At 54.3% G+C, this 15227-nt stretch overlaps 1 protein-coding gene across 8 annotated transcripts in view; it reads right to left on the bottom strand.

Moving 5' to 3' along the window:
• The window catches only part of KYAT1 (kynurenine aminotransferase 1), a 412259-nt gene that overhangs the window by 85227 nt on the left and 311805 nt on the right, over positions 1-15227 (bottom strand). For all 8 annotated transcript variants that reach the window (XR_014965464.1, XM_085614045.1, XM_085614051.1 and 5 more), the window contains one exon: positions 9644-9733. Coding sequence is in view for 7 of the 8 variants with exons in the window: in XM_085614045.1 (XP_085470171.1) it covers positions 9644-9733 (90 nt within the window). In the remaining variant the exon portion in view is untranslated. The remainder of the gene's footprint in view (positions 1-9643; positions 9734-15227) is intronic.

Below are 15227 nucleotides of genomic sequence, written 5' to 3'. Positions count from 1 at the left end.
TCGTGACAGTGGTTCTTATACCACTTACTTAGTATATGGTTTGCGTGGCCCCTAGGGCCTAACTGTATTACTTACCTGGGTGACTTAATGTATGCTTAAATAAGACTGTGTTGTACTTACCTCGAATCTCATAAAGAGTGCTGAGGGTTTGACTAGAATAAATACATTCTATTTTTATATATATCTGTTGTGGTGTCCTTTCATTTGGTATTCAAGGGATTATATATGGTATCACAGCTGGCTTCACATGCCATTCAGAGTTTAGCCTAAGACTGCTCTTGTCCATGCTACCACTAGGATAGCTGGTCTATAAGGTTGACTTTAGAACCAATCACCATAAGGGTTGTTTGGACTGATACAGGGTGTACACTAGAATTAGTGACATCATATATCAGGCCAACTTCTCACAGTGAGCACCGGAGCAAAGGACCCCACAGAACGGGGCTTATGAGCCGGGATGGTGCGGACCAGACCGAAGGACCCCACATAACGGGGCTGATGAGCCGGGATGATGAGGACCGGACCGAAGGACCCCACAGAATGGGGCTGATGAGCCGGGATGGTGAGGAACGGACCGAAGGACCCTACAGAATGGGGATGATGAGCCGGGATAGTGCGGACCGGACCGGAGGGCCCTACAGAACAGGGCTGATGAGCCGGGATAATGAGGACCGGACCGGAGGGCCCTACAGAACGGACCGGAGGGCCCTACAGAACAGGGCTGTTGAGCCGGTATAGTGAGGACCGGACCGAAGGGCCCTACAGAACGGGGCTTATGAGCCGGGATATTGAGGACCGGACCGAAGGACCCTACAGAACGGGGCTGATGAGCCGGGATAGTGCGGACCGGACCGGAGGGCCCTACAGTATGGGGCTGATGAGCCAGGATAGTGAGGACCGGACCGGAAGGCCCTATAGAACGGACCGGAGGGCCCTACAGAATGGGGCTGATGAGTCTGGATAGTGAGAACTGGACCGAAGGACCCTACAGAACGGGCCTTATGAACTGGGATATTGAGGACCGGACCGAAGGACCCTACAGAACGGGGCTGATGAGCCGGGATAGTGAGGACCGGATCGAAGGACCCTACAGAACGGGGGTTGATGGCCCGGGATAGTGAGGACGGACCGAAGGACCCTACGTAACGGGGCTGATGAGCCGGTATAGTGAGGAACGGACCGAAGGACCCTACGGAATGGAGCTAATGAGACGGGATAGTGAGGACCGGACCGAAGAACCCTACAGAATGGGGCTTCTGAGGAGGGATGGTGAGGACCGAACCGAAGGACCCTACCGAATGGGGCTTATGAGCAGGGATAGTGAGGACCGGACCGAAGGACCCTACGGAATGGGGCTTATGAGCCGGGATAGTGAGGACCGGACCGAAGGACCCCACGGAATGGGGCTCATGAGCCGGGATAGTGAGGACCGGACCGAAGGACCCTATGGAACAGGGCTTATGAGCCGGGATAGGGCGGACCAGAGGACCCTACGAAATGGGACTCATGAGCCGGGATAGGGCGGACCGGACCGGAGGACCCTACGGAACGGGGCAGATGAGCCGGGATACTGAGGACCGGACCGGAGGACCCTACGGAGCGGGGCCGATGAGCCGGGATAGTGAGGACCGGACTGGAGGACCCTACGGAACGGGCCTAATGAGCCGGGATTGTTAGGACTGGGCTGGAGGACCCTATGGAACGGGGCTTATGAGCAGGGATAGTGAGGACTGGACTGAGGACCCTACAGAACAGGGCTTGTGAACCGGGATAGTGCAGACCGGACCGAAGGACCCTACGGAATGGAGCTCATGAGCCGGGATAGTGAGGACCGGACCGGAGGACCCTACGGAATGGGGCTCATGAGCCGGGATAGGGCGGACCAGACCGGAGGACCCTACGGAAAGGGGCTCATGAGCCGGGATAGTGCGGACCGGACCGAAGGACCCTACGGAATGGAGCTCATGAGCCGGGATAGTGAGGACCGGACCGGAGGACCCTACGGAATGGGGCTCATGAGCCGGGATAGGGCGGACCAGACCGGAGGGCCCTACGGAAAGGGGCTCATGAGCCGGGATAGTGAGGACCGGACCGAAGGACCCTATGGAACAGGGCTTATGAGCCAAAATAGGGCGGACCGGACCGGAGGACCCTACGGAACGGGGCTCATGAGCCGGGATAGTGAGGAGCGGACCGTAGGACCCTACGGAACGGGGCTTATGAGCTGGGATAGTGAGGACCGGACTGGAGGACCCTACGGAACAGGGCTAATGAACCGGGATTGTGAGGACCGGACCGGAGGACCCTATGGAACGGGACTTATGAGCAGGGATAGTGAGGACCGGACCGAAGGACCATACAGAACAGGGCTGATGTGCCGGGATTGTGAGGACCGGACCGAATAGCCCTACGGAATGGGGCTTATGAGCAGGGATAGTGAGGACCGGACCGAAGGACCCTACAGAATGGGGCTCATGAGCTGGGATAGTGAGGGCCGGACCGAAGGACCCTACAGAACGGGGCTCATGAGCCGGCATAGTGAGGACTGGACTAGAGGACCCTAAAGAGCGGGGCTTATAAGCCGGGATAGTGAGGACCGGACCGAAGAGCCGGGATAGTGTGGAACAGACCGGAGGACCCTACAGAACGGGACTGGTGAGCCAGGATAGTGAGGCCGGACCGAAGGACCCTACAGAACGGGGCTTATGAGCCGGGATGGTGAGGACTGGACCAAAGGACCCTATGGAATGGGGCTCATGAGCGGGATAGTGAGGACCGGACCGAAAGACCCTACAGAACGGGGCTTATGAGCAGGGATAGTGAGGACCGGACCGAAGGACCCTACAGAACGGGGCTCATGAGCCGGGATAGTGAGGACTGGACCGGAGGACCCTAAAGAGCGGGGCTTATAAGCCGGGATAGTGAGGACCGGACCGAAGAGCCGGGATAGTGTGGACCGGACCGGAAGACCCTACGGAAAGGGGCTGATAAGCTGGGATAGTGAGGACCGGACCGACGGACCCTACAGAATGGAGCTCATGAGCCGAAATAGGGCGGACCAGACCGGAGGACCCTACGGAACGGGGCTCATGAGCCAAAATAGGGCGGACCGGACCGGAGGACCCTACGGAACGGGCTCATGAGCCGGGATAGTGAGGACTGGACCGGAGGACCCTAAAGAGAAGGGCTTATAAGCCGGGATAGTGAGGACCGGACCGAAGAGGTGGGATAGTGTGGCCCAGACAGGAGGACCCTACAGAACGGGGCTGATGAGCCAGGATAGTGAGGCCGGACGGAAGGACCCCACAGAACGGGGCTAATGAGCCGGGATGGTGAGGAACGGACCAAAGGACCCTATGGAACGGGGCTCATGAGCGGGATAGTGAGGACCGGACCGAAGGACCCTACGGAACGGGGCTAATGTGCCGGGATTGTGAGAACGGAACCGAATAGCCCTACGGAACGGGGCTTATGAGCAGGGATAGTGAGGACCGGACCGAAGGACCCTACAGAATGGGGCTCATGAGCTGGGATAGTGAGGGCCGGACCGAAGGACCCTACAGAACAGGGCTCATGAGCCGGGATAGTGAGGACTGGACCGGAGGACCCTAAAGAGCGGGGCTTATAAGCCGGGATAGTGAGGACCGGACCAAAGGACCCTATGGAACAGGGCTCATGAGCGGGATAGTGAGGACCGGACCGAAGGACCCTACGGAACAGGGCTAATGAGCCAGGATTGTGAGGACCGGATCGAATAGCCCTACGGAACGGGGCTTATGAGCAGGGATAGTGAGGACCGGACCGAAGGACCCTACAGAACGGGGCTCATGAGCTGGGATAGTGAGAGCCGGACCGAAGGACCCTACAGAACGGGGATCATGAGCCGGGATAGTGAGGACTGGACCGGAGGACCCTACAGAACGGGGCTGATGAGCCAGGATAGTGAGGCTGGACCGAAGGACCCTACAGAACGGGGCTGATGAGCCGGGATGGTGAGGACCGGACCGAATAGCCCTACGGAACAGGGCTTATGAGCAGGGATAGTGAGGACCGGACCGAAGGACCCTTCGGAACAGGGCTAATGAGCCAGGATTGTGAGGACCGGACCGAATAGCCCTACGGAACGGGGCTTATGAGCAGGGATAGTGAGGACCAGACCGAAGGACCCTACAGAATGTGGCTCATGAGCTGGGATAGTGAGGGCCGGACCGAAGGACCCTACGGAACAGGGCTTATGAGCAGGGATAGTGTGGACCGGACCGGAGGACCCTACAGAACGGGGCTGATGAGCCAGGATAGTGAGGCTGGACCGAAGGACCCTACAGAACGGGGCTGATGAGCCGGGATGGTGAGGACCGGACCGAATAGCCCTACGGAACAGGGCTTATGAGCAGGGATAGTGAGGACCGGACCGAAGGACCATACGGAACAGGGCTAATGTGCCGGGATTGTGAGGACCGGACCGAATAGCCCTACGGAACGGGGATTATGAGCAGGGATAGTGAGGACCGGACCGAGGACCCTACAGAATGGGGCTCATGAGCTGGGATAGTGAGGGCCGGACCGAAGGACCCTACAGAACGGGGCTCATAAGCCAAAATAGGGCGGACCGGACCGGAGGATGCTACGGAACGGGGCTCATAAGCCGGGATAGTGAGGACCGGACCGTAGGACCCTACGGAACGGGGCTGATGAGCAGGGATAGTGAGGACCGGACTGCAGGACCCTACGGAACGGGGCTCATGAGCGGGATAGTGAGAGCCGGACCGAAGGACCCTACAGAACGGGGATCATGAGCCGGGATAGTGAGGACTGGACCGGAGGACCCTACAGAACGGGGCTGATGAGCCAGGATAGTGAGGCTGGACCGAAGGACCCTACAGAACGGGGCTGATGAGCCGGGATGGTGAGGACCGGACCGAATAGCCCTACGGAACAGGGCTTATGAGCAGGGATAGTGAGGACCGGACCGAAGGACCCTTCGGAACAGGGCTAATGAGCCAGGATTGTGAGGACCGGACCGAATAGCCCTACGGAACGGGGCTTATGAGCAGGGATAGTGAGGACCAGACCGAAGGACCCTACAGAATGGGGCTCATGAGCTGGGATAGTGAGGACCGGACTGCAGGACCCTACGGAACGGGGCTCATGAGCGGGATAGTGAGGACCGGACCGAATAGCCCTACGGAACGGGGCTCATGAGCCAAAATAGGGAGGACCTGTAACGTCCTGGCTTTCTCGGGGTTGGGACAAACAGACAACGGACCAGAGAAAGGGAGGTTAAGGAGGATTTAATAAACAGATAAACAACTACAGACAACAAAGAATACCGGTACTGGAATCACCAGTTAAAGTACGATACCCATTCACAGCTCTTCTAACCGTCCTCCGCATGCACACCGGTCCCGGTATGCTCCAACGGAGGGCACAGTGCTAAGCAGTGGCCGACAATGCCACTCGACCGCTGTGAAGGGTAGTTCCAAGGTTGTGGAATATACGGGGGGCACGTGGGAGTCACCCGGCCGGGCTCTCTACCACCTGGGAACAGCCGCTCTACCAGTTTCCCCCAGAGTACTGCCACAACACAAAGACGCTGGGAACACCTCCTAGTGTGCGTCTCTTGTATCCGGGTTTAAGTGATGATACCCAAGGTGGTGCAGAGAATGGATGGGAGCAGCCGCTCTACCTATCCCAGTTCTCCTACGAGTGTCGATGGCTAAGACGCGGAAACACCTCCTGGATAGCGTCTTAGCTCTAAGCGTGTGTTCACCCAAGTAACGAGGGTTAGGAGCTTCGGCTCGCACCAACCTCGTTTTCTCCAAATTGTCAGGCCGTTGGGAGCTTCGGCTCTACCAACGGTACTTGTGCCCAATGACGTTGAATACGGCTCTCAGAACGGGACAGGACACGGGCAGGAAGCACACGCCAGCACCTCTCCTCCGCTCCTTAGAATGTTCCTTCCGCCGCTCCACTCTCCAACGGGTCCGTGTACCTCAACCAGGTACTCTGGCAAAGATCAGAATATCCGACGCCGAGTCCCAGTGATCTTCTCCTTAAGTAGTACTCTCGGCGTTGTATAACCATGACTCTTGAGTTGCATAACATGAAAACTAGGCGTTACCCTTGGTGTTATGTAACCAGAACTCTTGAGTTCCATGAGCCAATTGTTGCCGGAGGGCATTCTGGGAGTTGTAGTCCGCTCTCCTCCAAGCGCACCAGGTTTACGGAAGTGGCATCGTGGGAGGGAATCCATGTGCGGGAGGGGATTCCTGACAGGACCGGACCGGAGGACCCTATGGAACGGGGCTCATGAGCCGGGTTAGTGAGGACCGGACCGAAGGACCCTACAGAACGGGGCTGATGAGCAGGGATAGTGAGGACCGGATTGAAGGACCCTACGGAACGGGGCTCATGAGCCAAGATAATGAGGACCGGACCGAAGGACCCTACAGAACGGGGCTGATGAGCCGGGATAGTGAGGACTGGACCGGAGGACCCTAAAGAGCGGGGCTTATGAGCCAGGATAGTGAGGACCGGACCAAAGAGCCGGGATAGTGTGGACCAGAGGACCCTACAGAACGGGGCTAATGAGCCAGGATAGTGAGGCCGGACCGAAGGACCCTACAGAACGGGGCTGATGAGCCAGGATGGTGAGGGCCGGACCAAAGGACCCTATGGAACGTGGCTCATGAGCGGGATAGTGAGGACCGGACCGAATAGCCCTACGGAACGGGGCTCATGAGCCAAAATAGGGAGGACCGGACCGGAGGACCCTACGGAACGGGGCTCATGAGCCGGGTTAGTGAGGACCGGACCGAAGGACCCTACAGAACGGGGCTGATGAGCAGGGATAGTGAGGACCGGATTGAAGGACCCTACGGAACGGGGCTTATGAGCCAGAATAGTGAGGACCGGACCGAAGGACCCTACAGAACGGGGTTGATGAACCGGGATAGTGAGGACTGGGCCGGAGGACCCTAAAGAGCGGGGCTTATGAGCCAGGATAGTGAGGACCGGACCGGACAGCCGGGATAGTGTGGACCGGACCGGAGGACCCTACAGAACGGGGCTGATGAGCCAGTATTGTGAGGCCGGACCGAAGGACCCTACAGAACGGGGCTGATGAGCCGGGATGGTGAGGACCGGACCAAAGGACCCTATGGAACGGGGCTCATGAGCGGGATAGTGAGGACTGGACCGAAGGACCCTACTGAACGGAGCTAATGTGCCGGGATTGTGAGGACTGGACCGAATAGCCCTACGGAACGGGGCTTATGAGCAGGGATAGTGAGGACCGGACCGAAGGACCCTACAGAATGGGGCTCATGAGCTGGGATAGAGAGGGCCGGACCGAAGGACCCTACAGAACGGGGCTCATGAGCCAAAATAGGGCGGACCGGACCGGAGGATCCTACGGAACGGGGCTGATGAGCCAGGATAGTGAGGCCGGAGCGAAGGACCCTACAGAACGGGGCTGATGAGCCAGGATGGTGAGGTCCGGACCAAAGGACCCTATGGAACGTGGCTCATGAGCGGGATAGTGAGGACCGGACCGAATAGCCCTACGGAACCGGGCTCATGAGCCAAAATAGGGAGGACCGGACCGGAGGACCCTACGGAACGGGGCTCATGAGCCGGGATAGTGAGGACTGGACCAAAGGACCCTATGGAACGCGGCTCATGAGCCAGAATAGTGAGGACCGGACCGAAGGACCCTACAGAACGGGGTTGATGAACCGGGATAGTGAGGACCGGACCGAAGGACCCTACAGAACGGGCCGATGAGCCGGGATAGTGAGGACCGGACCGAAGGACTCTACGGAACGGGGCTGATGAGCCGGGATAGTGAGGACCGGACCGAAGAACCCTACACAATGGGGCTCATGAGCCGGGATAGTGAGGACCGGACCGAAGGACTCTACGGAACGGGGCTGATGAGCCAGGATAGTGAGGACCGGACCGAAGTACCCTACAGAATGGGTGCCTAAATGAATAAATATATTCACCAAGCGTGCTGGTGATGCCCTGCTGAGATGTCTTGAGGAGTGGACATTACAAACCAATCTGTAGTCTCATCTTCAACAGGCAAAAGGGTCCTTTGGGAAACAAAAGAAATATAACAGCCAAAAGTGCACAAAAGTGGGCATGTGCTCCTTGCCAGCCACCTGCTCTTGTAATGAGCCCCATCAGCGTTCTTCCTGCCAGCCTCAGTAATATCCAGATTATCGTGCGATTGTCCATATGAAAATGGACCTCCATTGGTTCCAGGAGAGTAACCTGTGAGATTTAGATGAAGGGAGAAGGACAAAGCCCCTGTGCTGAGACAGGAGAAGGGATTTCACCATGTCTGTGAACCAAAGAGCAGAGACCAGTGTCACTCAGTATCCCAAGCTGTAGCTAAACCTGGGGAAGACTCTTGGGACAGGAGGAAGAGGTGCAGGCAGGACATCCAATCCAAAAGGATCACGCCCCCTTGGTAGAGGGGATTCCTGCCAATCCAGGGCACAACTTGTGTCTAAAGCAAACAGATCCACCCACTGACGCCCCCAGCAGCACCGGAGAAAAGTCAGTGACACTGCTTTACGTGAGAGTATTCGCTGCCCTGATAGATACACTACACACAGAGGCATGTCGTGGTCAAAAATATTCAGGGGCCTTGTCTACAGCTCAGAAAATCCCTTGCGCATGAAGCTACCTCTAAAATGATTTGTAAAAAGAAGAGCCCATGCTGGAGACAGTGTCCGAGTGCGGCCTGATGTTGCTACATCCATTCATTGGAAGTGGGAAGAAAGGTCACAAACATAAGTAGTGGGTGGCATTACCTTGGAATGCTGATTATGAAGGGAAATGTGGTGAACTCTATGAAGCGCTTGTGAAATACGGCCTACATTAGGCGATGAGATAACTGGCACAAAGGTCACTCCTCAAGTAGATCATATGGAGGGAGGCGGCGGTCCAGCTGCAGCACCCCCTTCAAGATCCAAGCCTTGGGCCTGTCTCCTGATGCTTAGAAGCCTCACACCCTTCCCTTCATTGGCTTCTAGGAGGTCTTAGGAAAGTCCATCTCACAGGGCCCCCCACACTCAACTAGGCTTTGGAAGCATCTCCATGGCCCTTCGCCTCCAGGTGTTCAGGAAGGATTTCCATTATACCCTCTGTCCCCACCAGGTATGATGGTATGGTCTCACCATATCCATCAACCCGTGTTGATCTGGAGGGGTCCTCACTGTGCCCCCATGACCTCCAGGTACTTCAGATGGGTCTCCCAGATATCCTCCATTGCCCCCGGTACACTGGAAGGTTCTTCCATCAACAACAGGAACTTCGGAGGCCTGCCTACTATCATTCATCACCTCTGGGTATGATGGAGGGTCTTCCTCTAACATCCTCCATCAACTCCTAACATCATCCATCACCCCCAGGCTGCTCTGGAGGGGTCCTCACTGTGTCCCCGTCATCTACAGGTGCTCCGTAGTGGTGTCCTTGAGCTCTTCCATCACCCATAGGTGCCCAGGAAGAACTCCTCCCTCACTGCTGCTGATGCCCAGAGGTTTCTCCTAAGGTACATCTTTCAGCCATACTCCAAGTGTCCCTCTTATGGGACTTTTCCCCGACAAATTATTGAAGAGTTGCTGAAGCTTACCTGTGCTGCCGTAGGACAGTGATATATGGAATTCTGATGGACAGTTCTTAGGTGCGTGAGGAGGTGATCAGGACCAATCACCCAGCCAACCTGAGGAAAAACAGGGAGAGATGAGAAACAAAACATTCTCCCGGGGATCAGTCAAATGGACATTCAACCAAAAACAAACATAGGCGGCAGAACAAGAGAGTCAGAAGCTAAACCCCTCAATCACAGACAGCGGCACTGTGAAGTCAGCCCTCAATCACAGACAGCGACACTGTGAGGTCAGCCCTCAACCACAAACAGCGACACTGTGAGGTCAGCCCTCAACCACAAACAGCGACACTGTGAGGTTAGCCCTCAATTACAAACAGCGACACTGTGAGGTCAGCTCTTAATCACAAACAGTGATGCTGTGAGGTTAGGCCTCAATCACAGACAGTGACACTGAGGTCAGCCCTCAATCACAAACAGTGTCACTGTGAAGTCAGCCCTCAACCACAGACAACGACCCTGAGGTCAACCCCCAATCACAGACAGCCACACTGGAAGCAACACTCTATTTCACAAGCAGTGACACTGGGAGGTCAGCCCTCAATCAAAAACAGCAACACTGACTTCAGCCCTCAATCGCAAACAGTAACATTGTGAGGTGAGCCCGCAATCACAAACAGTGACGCTGTGAGGTCAGCCCTCAAAAACAATGACACAGTGAGGTCAGCACTCAATCACGAACAGTGATGCTGTTAGGTCAGCCCTCAATCACAAACAGCAACAACGTGAGGTCAGCCCTCAAACACAAACAGTGATGCTGCGAGGTCAGCCCTCAATCACAGAAAGTGACACTGTGAGGTGAGTCCTGAATCACAAACAGTGACGCTGCGAGGTCAGCCCTCAGTCACAAACAGCGACACCGTGAGTTCAGCTTTCAATCACAAACAGTGACGCTGTGAAGTCAGCCCTCAATCACAGACAGTGACCCTGTGAGGTCAGCCCTCAGTCCCAGACAGCAACACTTTGAGGTCAGCTCTCAATCACAAGCAGCGACACTGTGAGGTCAGCCCTCAATCACAGACAGCGACACTGTGAGGTCAGCCCTCAATCACAAGCAGCGACACTGTGAGGTCAGCCCTCAATCACAAACAGTGACACTGTGAGGTCAGCCCTCAATCACAGACAGCGACACTGTGAGGTCAGCCCTCAATCACAAACAGTGACACTGTGAGGTCAGCCCTCAATCACAAACAGTGACGCTGTGAGGTCAGCCCTCAGTCACAAACAGCGACACTGTGAGGTCAGCCCTCAATCACAGACAGCGACACTGTGAGGTCAGCCCTCAATCACAGACAGCGACACTGTGAGGTCAGCCCTCAATCACAACCAGCGACACTGTGAGGTCAGCCCTCAGTCACAGACAGTGACCCTGTGAGGTCAGCCCTCAGTCCCAGACAGCAACACTTTGAGGTCAGCCCTCAATCACAGACAGCGACACTGTGAGGTCAGCCCTCAATCACAAACAGTGACACTGTGAGGTCAGCCCTCAGTCACAGACAGTCCCACCGTGAGGTCAGCCCTCAATCACAAACAGTGACACTGTGAGGTCAGCCCTCAGTCACAGACAGTCCCACCGTGAGGTCAGCCCTCAATCACAAGCAGTGACACTGTAATGTCAGCCTTTAATCGCGGTCAGACAGTGAGGTCAGCTCTCAGTCACAAACACTGACATCAGAAGGTCAGTCCTAGTGAGCGAGAGAGAGGGGCAATGTCAGATTAGCCAGGTTCTTCTAGTCAATGTTTCTTTAGGCAGGGCCCTTTTTCTAGAATGAAGTCTGCATTATTATCCAAGCAAAGGAGGAGGGCCGACAGGTGACGGTATGCACTGAAGATCTGATGTCCACATCTGAAACTGCATGCATGGGGGCCACAGTGTAGCACTGACCCTGGAAGAGTGGTCTTGACCATCAGTAGAGGGTGGGAGGGATCATTCTAGTCAACTCATAACAACGTTATGAAATCCCTTCCCTAGGCTATGAGCGTGTCTCCTCACTTAGAAAGTGTGCAAACAAATAATAAAGTTTGTTGATCCCCTTCTCCCAGGCTTCAGTTTGTCTGTTCACCTACAAAATGTGCAACCAAATAATAAAGTTTGTAGATCCCCCTCTACCAGGCTTGAATTTGTCTGTTCACTTAGTAAATGTGCAAACAAATAATAAAGTTACAGAATCCCCTCCCCCAGGTTGTGAACTTGCCTGCTCACTCAGAAGATGTGACAGTTATAGAATCCCCTCCCCAGGCCGGGAGCTTGCCTGCTCACTCGGAAGATGTGACAGTTATAGAATCCCCTCCCCAGGCCGTAGCTTGCCTGCTCACTCGGAAGATGTGACAGTTATAGAATCCCCTCCCCAGGCCGTAGCTTGCCTGCTCACTCGGAAGATGTGCAAACCAAATACAGTTATAGAATCCCCTCTCCCGGGCTGGGAGCTTGCCTGCTCACTCGGAAGATGTGACAGTTATAGAATCCCCTCCCCCAGGCCGTAGCTTGCCTGCTCACTCGGAAGATGTGCAAACCAAATACAGTTATAGAATCCCCTCTCCCGGGCTGGGAGCTTGCCTGCTCACTCGGAAGATGTGCAAACCAAATACAGTTATAGAATCCCCTCTCCCAGGCCGTAGCTTCCCTGCTCACTCGGAAGATGTCACAGTTATAGAATCCCCTCTCCCAGGCTGTGAGCTTCCCTGCTCACTCAGAAGATGTGACAGTTATAGAATCCCCTCTCCCGGGCCGGGAGCTTGCCTGCACACTCAGAAGATGTGCAAACCAAATACAGCTATAGAATCCCCTCTCCCAGGCTGTGAGCTTCCCTGCTCACTCAGAAGATGTGCAAACCAAATACAGCTATAGAATCCCCTCTCCCAGGCTGTGAGCTTGCCTGCTCACTCGGAAGATGTGCAAACCAAATACAGTTATAGAATCCCCTCTCCCAGGCCGGGAGCTTGCCTGCTCACTCGGAAGATGTGACAGTTATAGAATCCCCTCTCCCAGGCTTTGAGCTTGCCTGCTCACTCGGAAGATGTGCAAACCAAATACAGTTATAGAATCCCCTCTCCCAGGCCGTAGCTTCCCTGCTCACTCGGAAGATGTGACAGTTATAGAATCCCCTCTCCCAGGCCGTAGCTTGCCTGCTCACTCGGAAGATGTGCAAACTAAATACAGTTATAGAATCCCCTCTCCCAGGCTGGGAGCTTGCCTGCTCACTCGGAAGATGTGACAGTTATAGAATCCCCTCTCCCAGGCCGTAGCTTGCCTGCTCACTCGGAAGATGTGCAAACTAAATACAGTTATAGAATCCCCTCTCCCAGGGCGGGAGCTTGCCTGCTCACTCGGAAGATGTGCAAACAATAACAAAGTTCTGAGAGCCCCTTCCCATGTGCAAACAAATAACAAAGCCCTCTGGTCCCTTGTGCACTAAAATCACACACCGACAGGTCAACGAATAAGACATAGATACCTAACCGAGAACAGGACCAGAATACAATTTTATAAACTGAATCAGACTCCAGCCTGTGAAGGTATCCTTAGAACCAGTTGGAACAACGCTGGACGGCTAACAAAACTATAAATTCATTGGACGACCTATTTGATATACTGATGTTTTTGGGCAATTTTCTTTTTCTAAAAGAAATGCAATATTTATTAATTTCCTGAACAATCCATTTTCTCTCTTACCACAACGGAAATTACATCAATATAGGAGACCATATGATTATGTTATACAGATTTGTAGAGCGCACTATCGCCAGGGAGGGTAACCTAGCTCTGAGCAGATGAGGGTCTAGGCACACCTAGAGCCTACTGCGACTACTCGAAAAGCCAGGTCTTCAGCTTCTTGTGGAATTCAAGAAGCGAGGATGCTCTTATGTGTAGCAGCAGGTGGTTCCATGCTTTAGGAGCGATGTAAGAGAAGGCTGGTTTTCCGTATGCGTGGAGTTTGTGTAAATCTATAGTCCGGACGAGCAGAGGTGTCTGGAAGGTTTGTGAAAGCAGATGCGATTGTTCGGGTATTCTGGGCAGGTGTTATGTCGTGCCTTGAAAGTGTGGGTGAGAGTTTGAATTGAGCTCGTTTGTGAATGGGGATCCAGTGGAGCTCCTCCCGGTGTGGTGTGATGAAAGTGTGTTGTGGGAAGTTGAGAATGATTCTGGCTGACGAGTTCAACCTTCTCTCGAGTTTCTTGTTGTTCCTGGCATAGAGGGCGTTCCCGTAGTCCAGTTTGCTTGTGAACAGCACAAGTGACGGTGCTGACTGGGAGTCCTTTGAAAATCTAACTCAGCATCTTCCGGGTAGGGAAGAACGAGGCAGTGTTGATGTTGACTTGGGCACTCATGTAGAGTTTGTTGTCGATGAAGATCCGAGGTTCTTGTCATAAGTGGTAGGGGTGGATGTCAGTTCTTACTCTGTTGGCCACCAGGTGGAGTCACACAGTTATGTGCTCTTCTGTCTTTCGGTCTTGTCGGTGTTCAGCTTTAGAGAGTTGGTCTTCATCCAGTGGTCAATTTCAGTCCAGGTCACGTGTGATGATGTCACGTCCAGCTTCCGGGTTCGGCGACGCGGGCAGGTTTACTTACCTCCAGGGGAATCTTGCCAAGGAACGAATGTGTTTCTCCCCCTGTTGACGCGCCATGCACCTGATGATGAGGTTTTTATAAAAAGAATTGGTGACCCCTTTTATAAACAATACATAAGGTAGGGGCACCTATTAAGGGTTGACTAACAAACTATTTTTCACCCTTGTTTTCACACCACACTGTAGATAGTTTTCAGCACACTTCACTTTAGCATTATAGGTCCTGACGAAGCGCCATGAGATCCCTCTGACCGACTGGGCGCGAAACATGTTGACCAGAAGAGTAGAGCGTAGCTAGCCACTCCTCCTTTGTGAGCAAATATAGCTTTGACGCCACTCACCCCTTTTTAACAAGGTGGTTGACTGAGCCAATAAAGTTACATTTCAGATTAACCAACCTTTTTAATTCACTTACATCTACACTTCCGGGCCCTCACACGCATGCACCATACGGCAGGGAACAAAAGATCTCCGATAAAGAGCCCCTGTATGGGTGCCCGTCGGGTATTGCACCGCCGACCCGACGAGGAGCAAAACCCAGATGATGAAGCATGACACCTAGCTTGCTGGGTGTGTGAGGGTTTCAGTTCCACCCTTAAGGGATCCCCTTCCCTTGTGCACTTACATTCACTAGGTGAAAGTCTGGTATCGGAAAACTTTATTCCCCTTCGACTTTTCACCCTGTAGGAACTACACACCTCTCGTTGATACCGCTACTTAGGGCTTATGTGTAGGACCTCTATAAAAATAGCCCACCTTTTACTCTCCTTCTCTTTGTTGAACAATTTCAGTCCTGCAAGAGCTGAACTTGGTCCGGGTACTGGGCGTCTTGTCCATGAGGGAGAGAATGAGTTGCGTCTCATTGGCATACGAGAGGACGTTGAGCTTGTGAGAGCGGATAATGCTGGCTAGAGAGATCATGTATGTATTGAACAGGGTCGGGCTCAGGTAGGATCTTTGCCGAACTCCACAGAAAAGG

Source organism: Triturus cristatus, chromosome 1_2 (genome assembly GCF_964204655.1).
Source record: "Triturus cristatus chromosome 1_2, aTriCri1.1, whole genome shotgun sequence".
Taxonomy (NCBI): Eukaryota; Metazoa; Chordata; class Amphibia; order Caudata; family Salamandridae; genus Triturus; species Triturus cristatus.
This window is presented reverse-complemented; position numbering and strand designations above follow the sequence as displayed.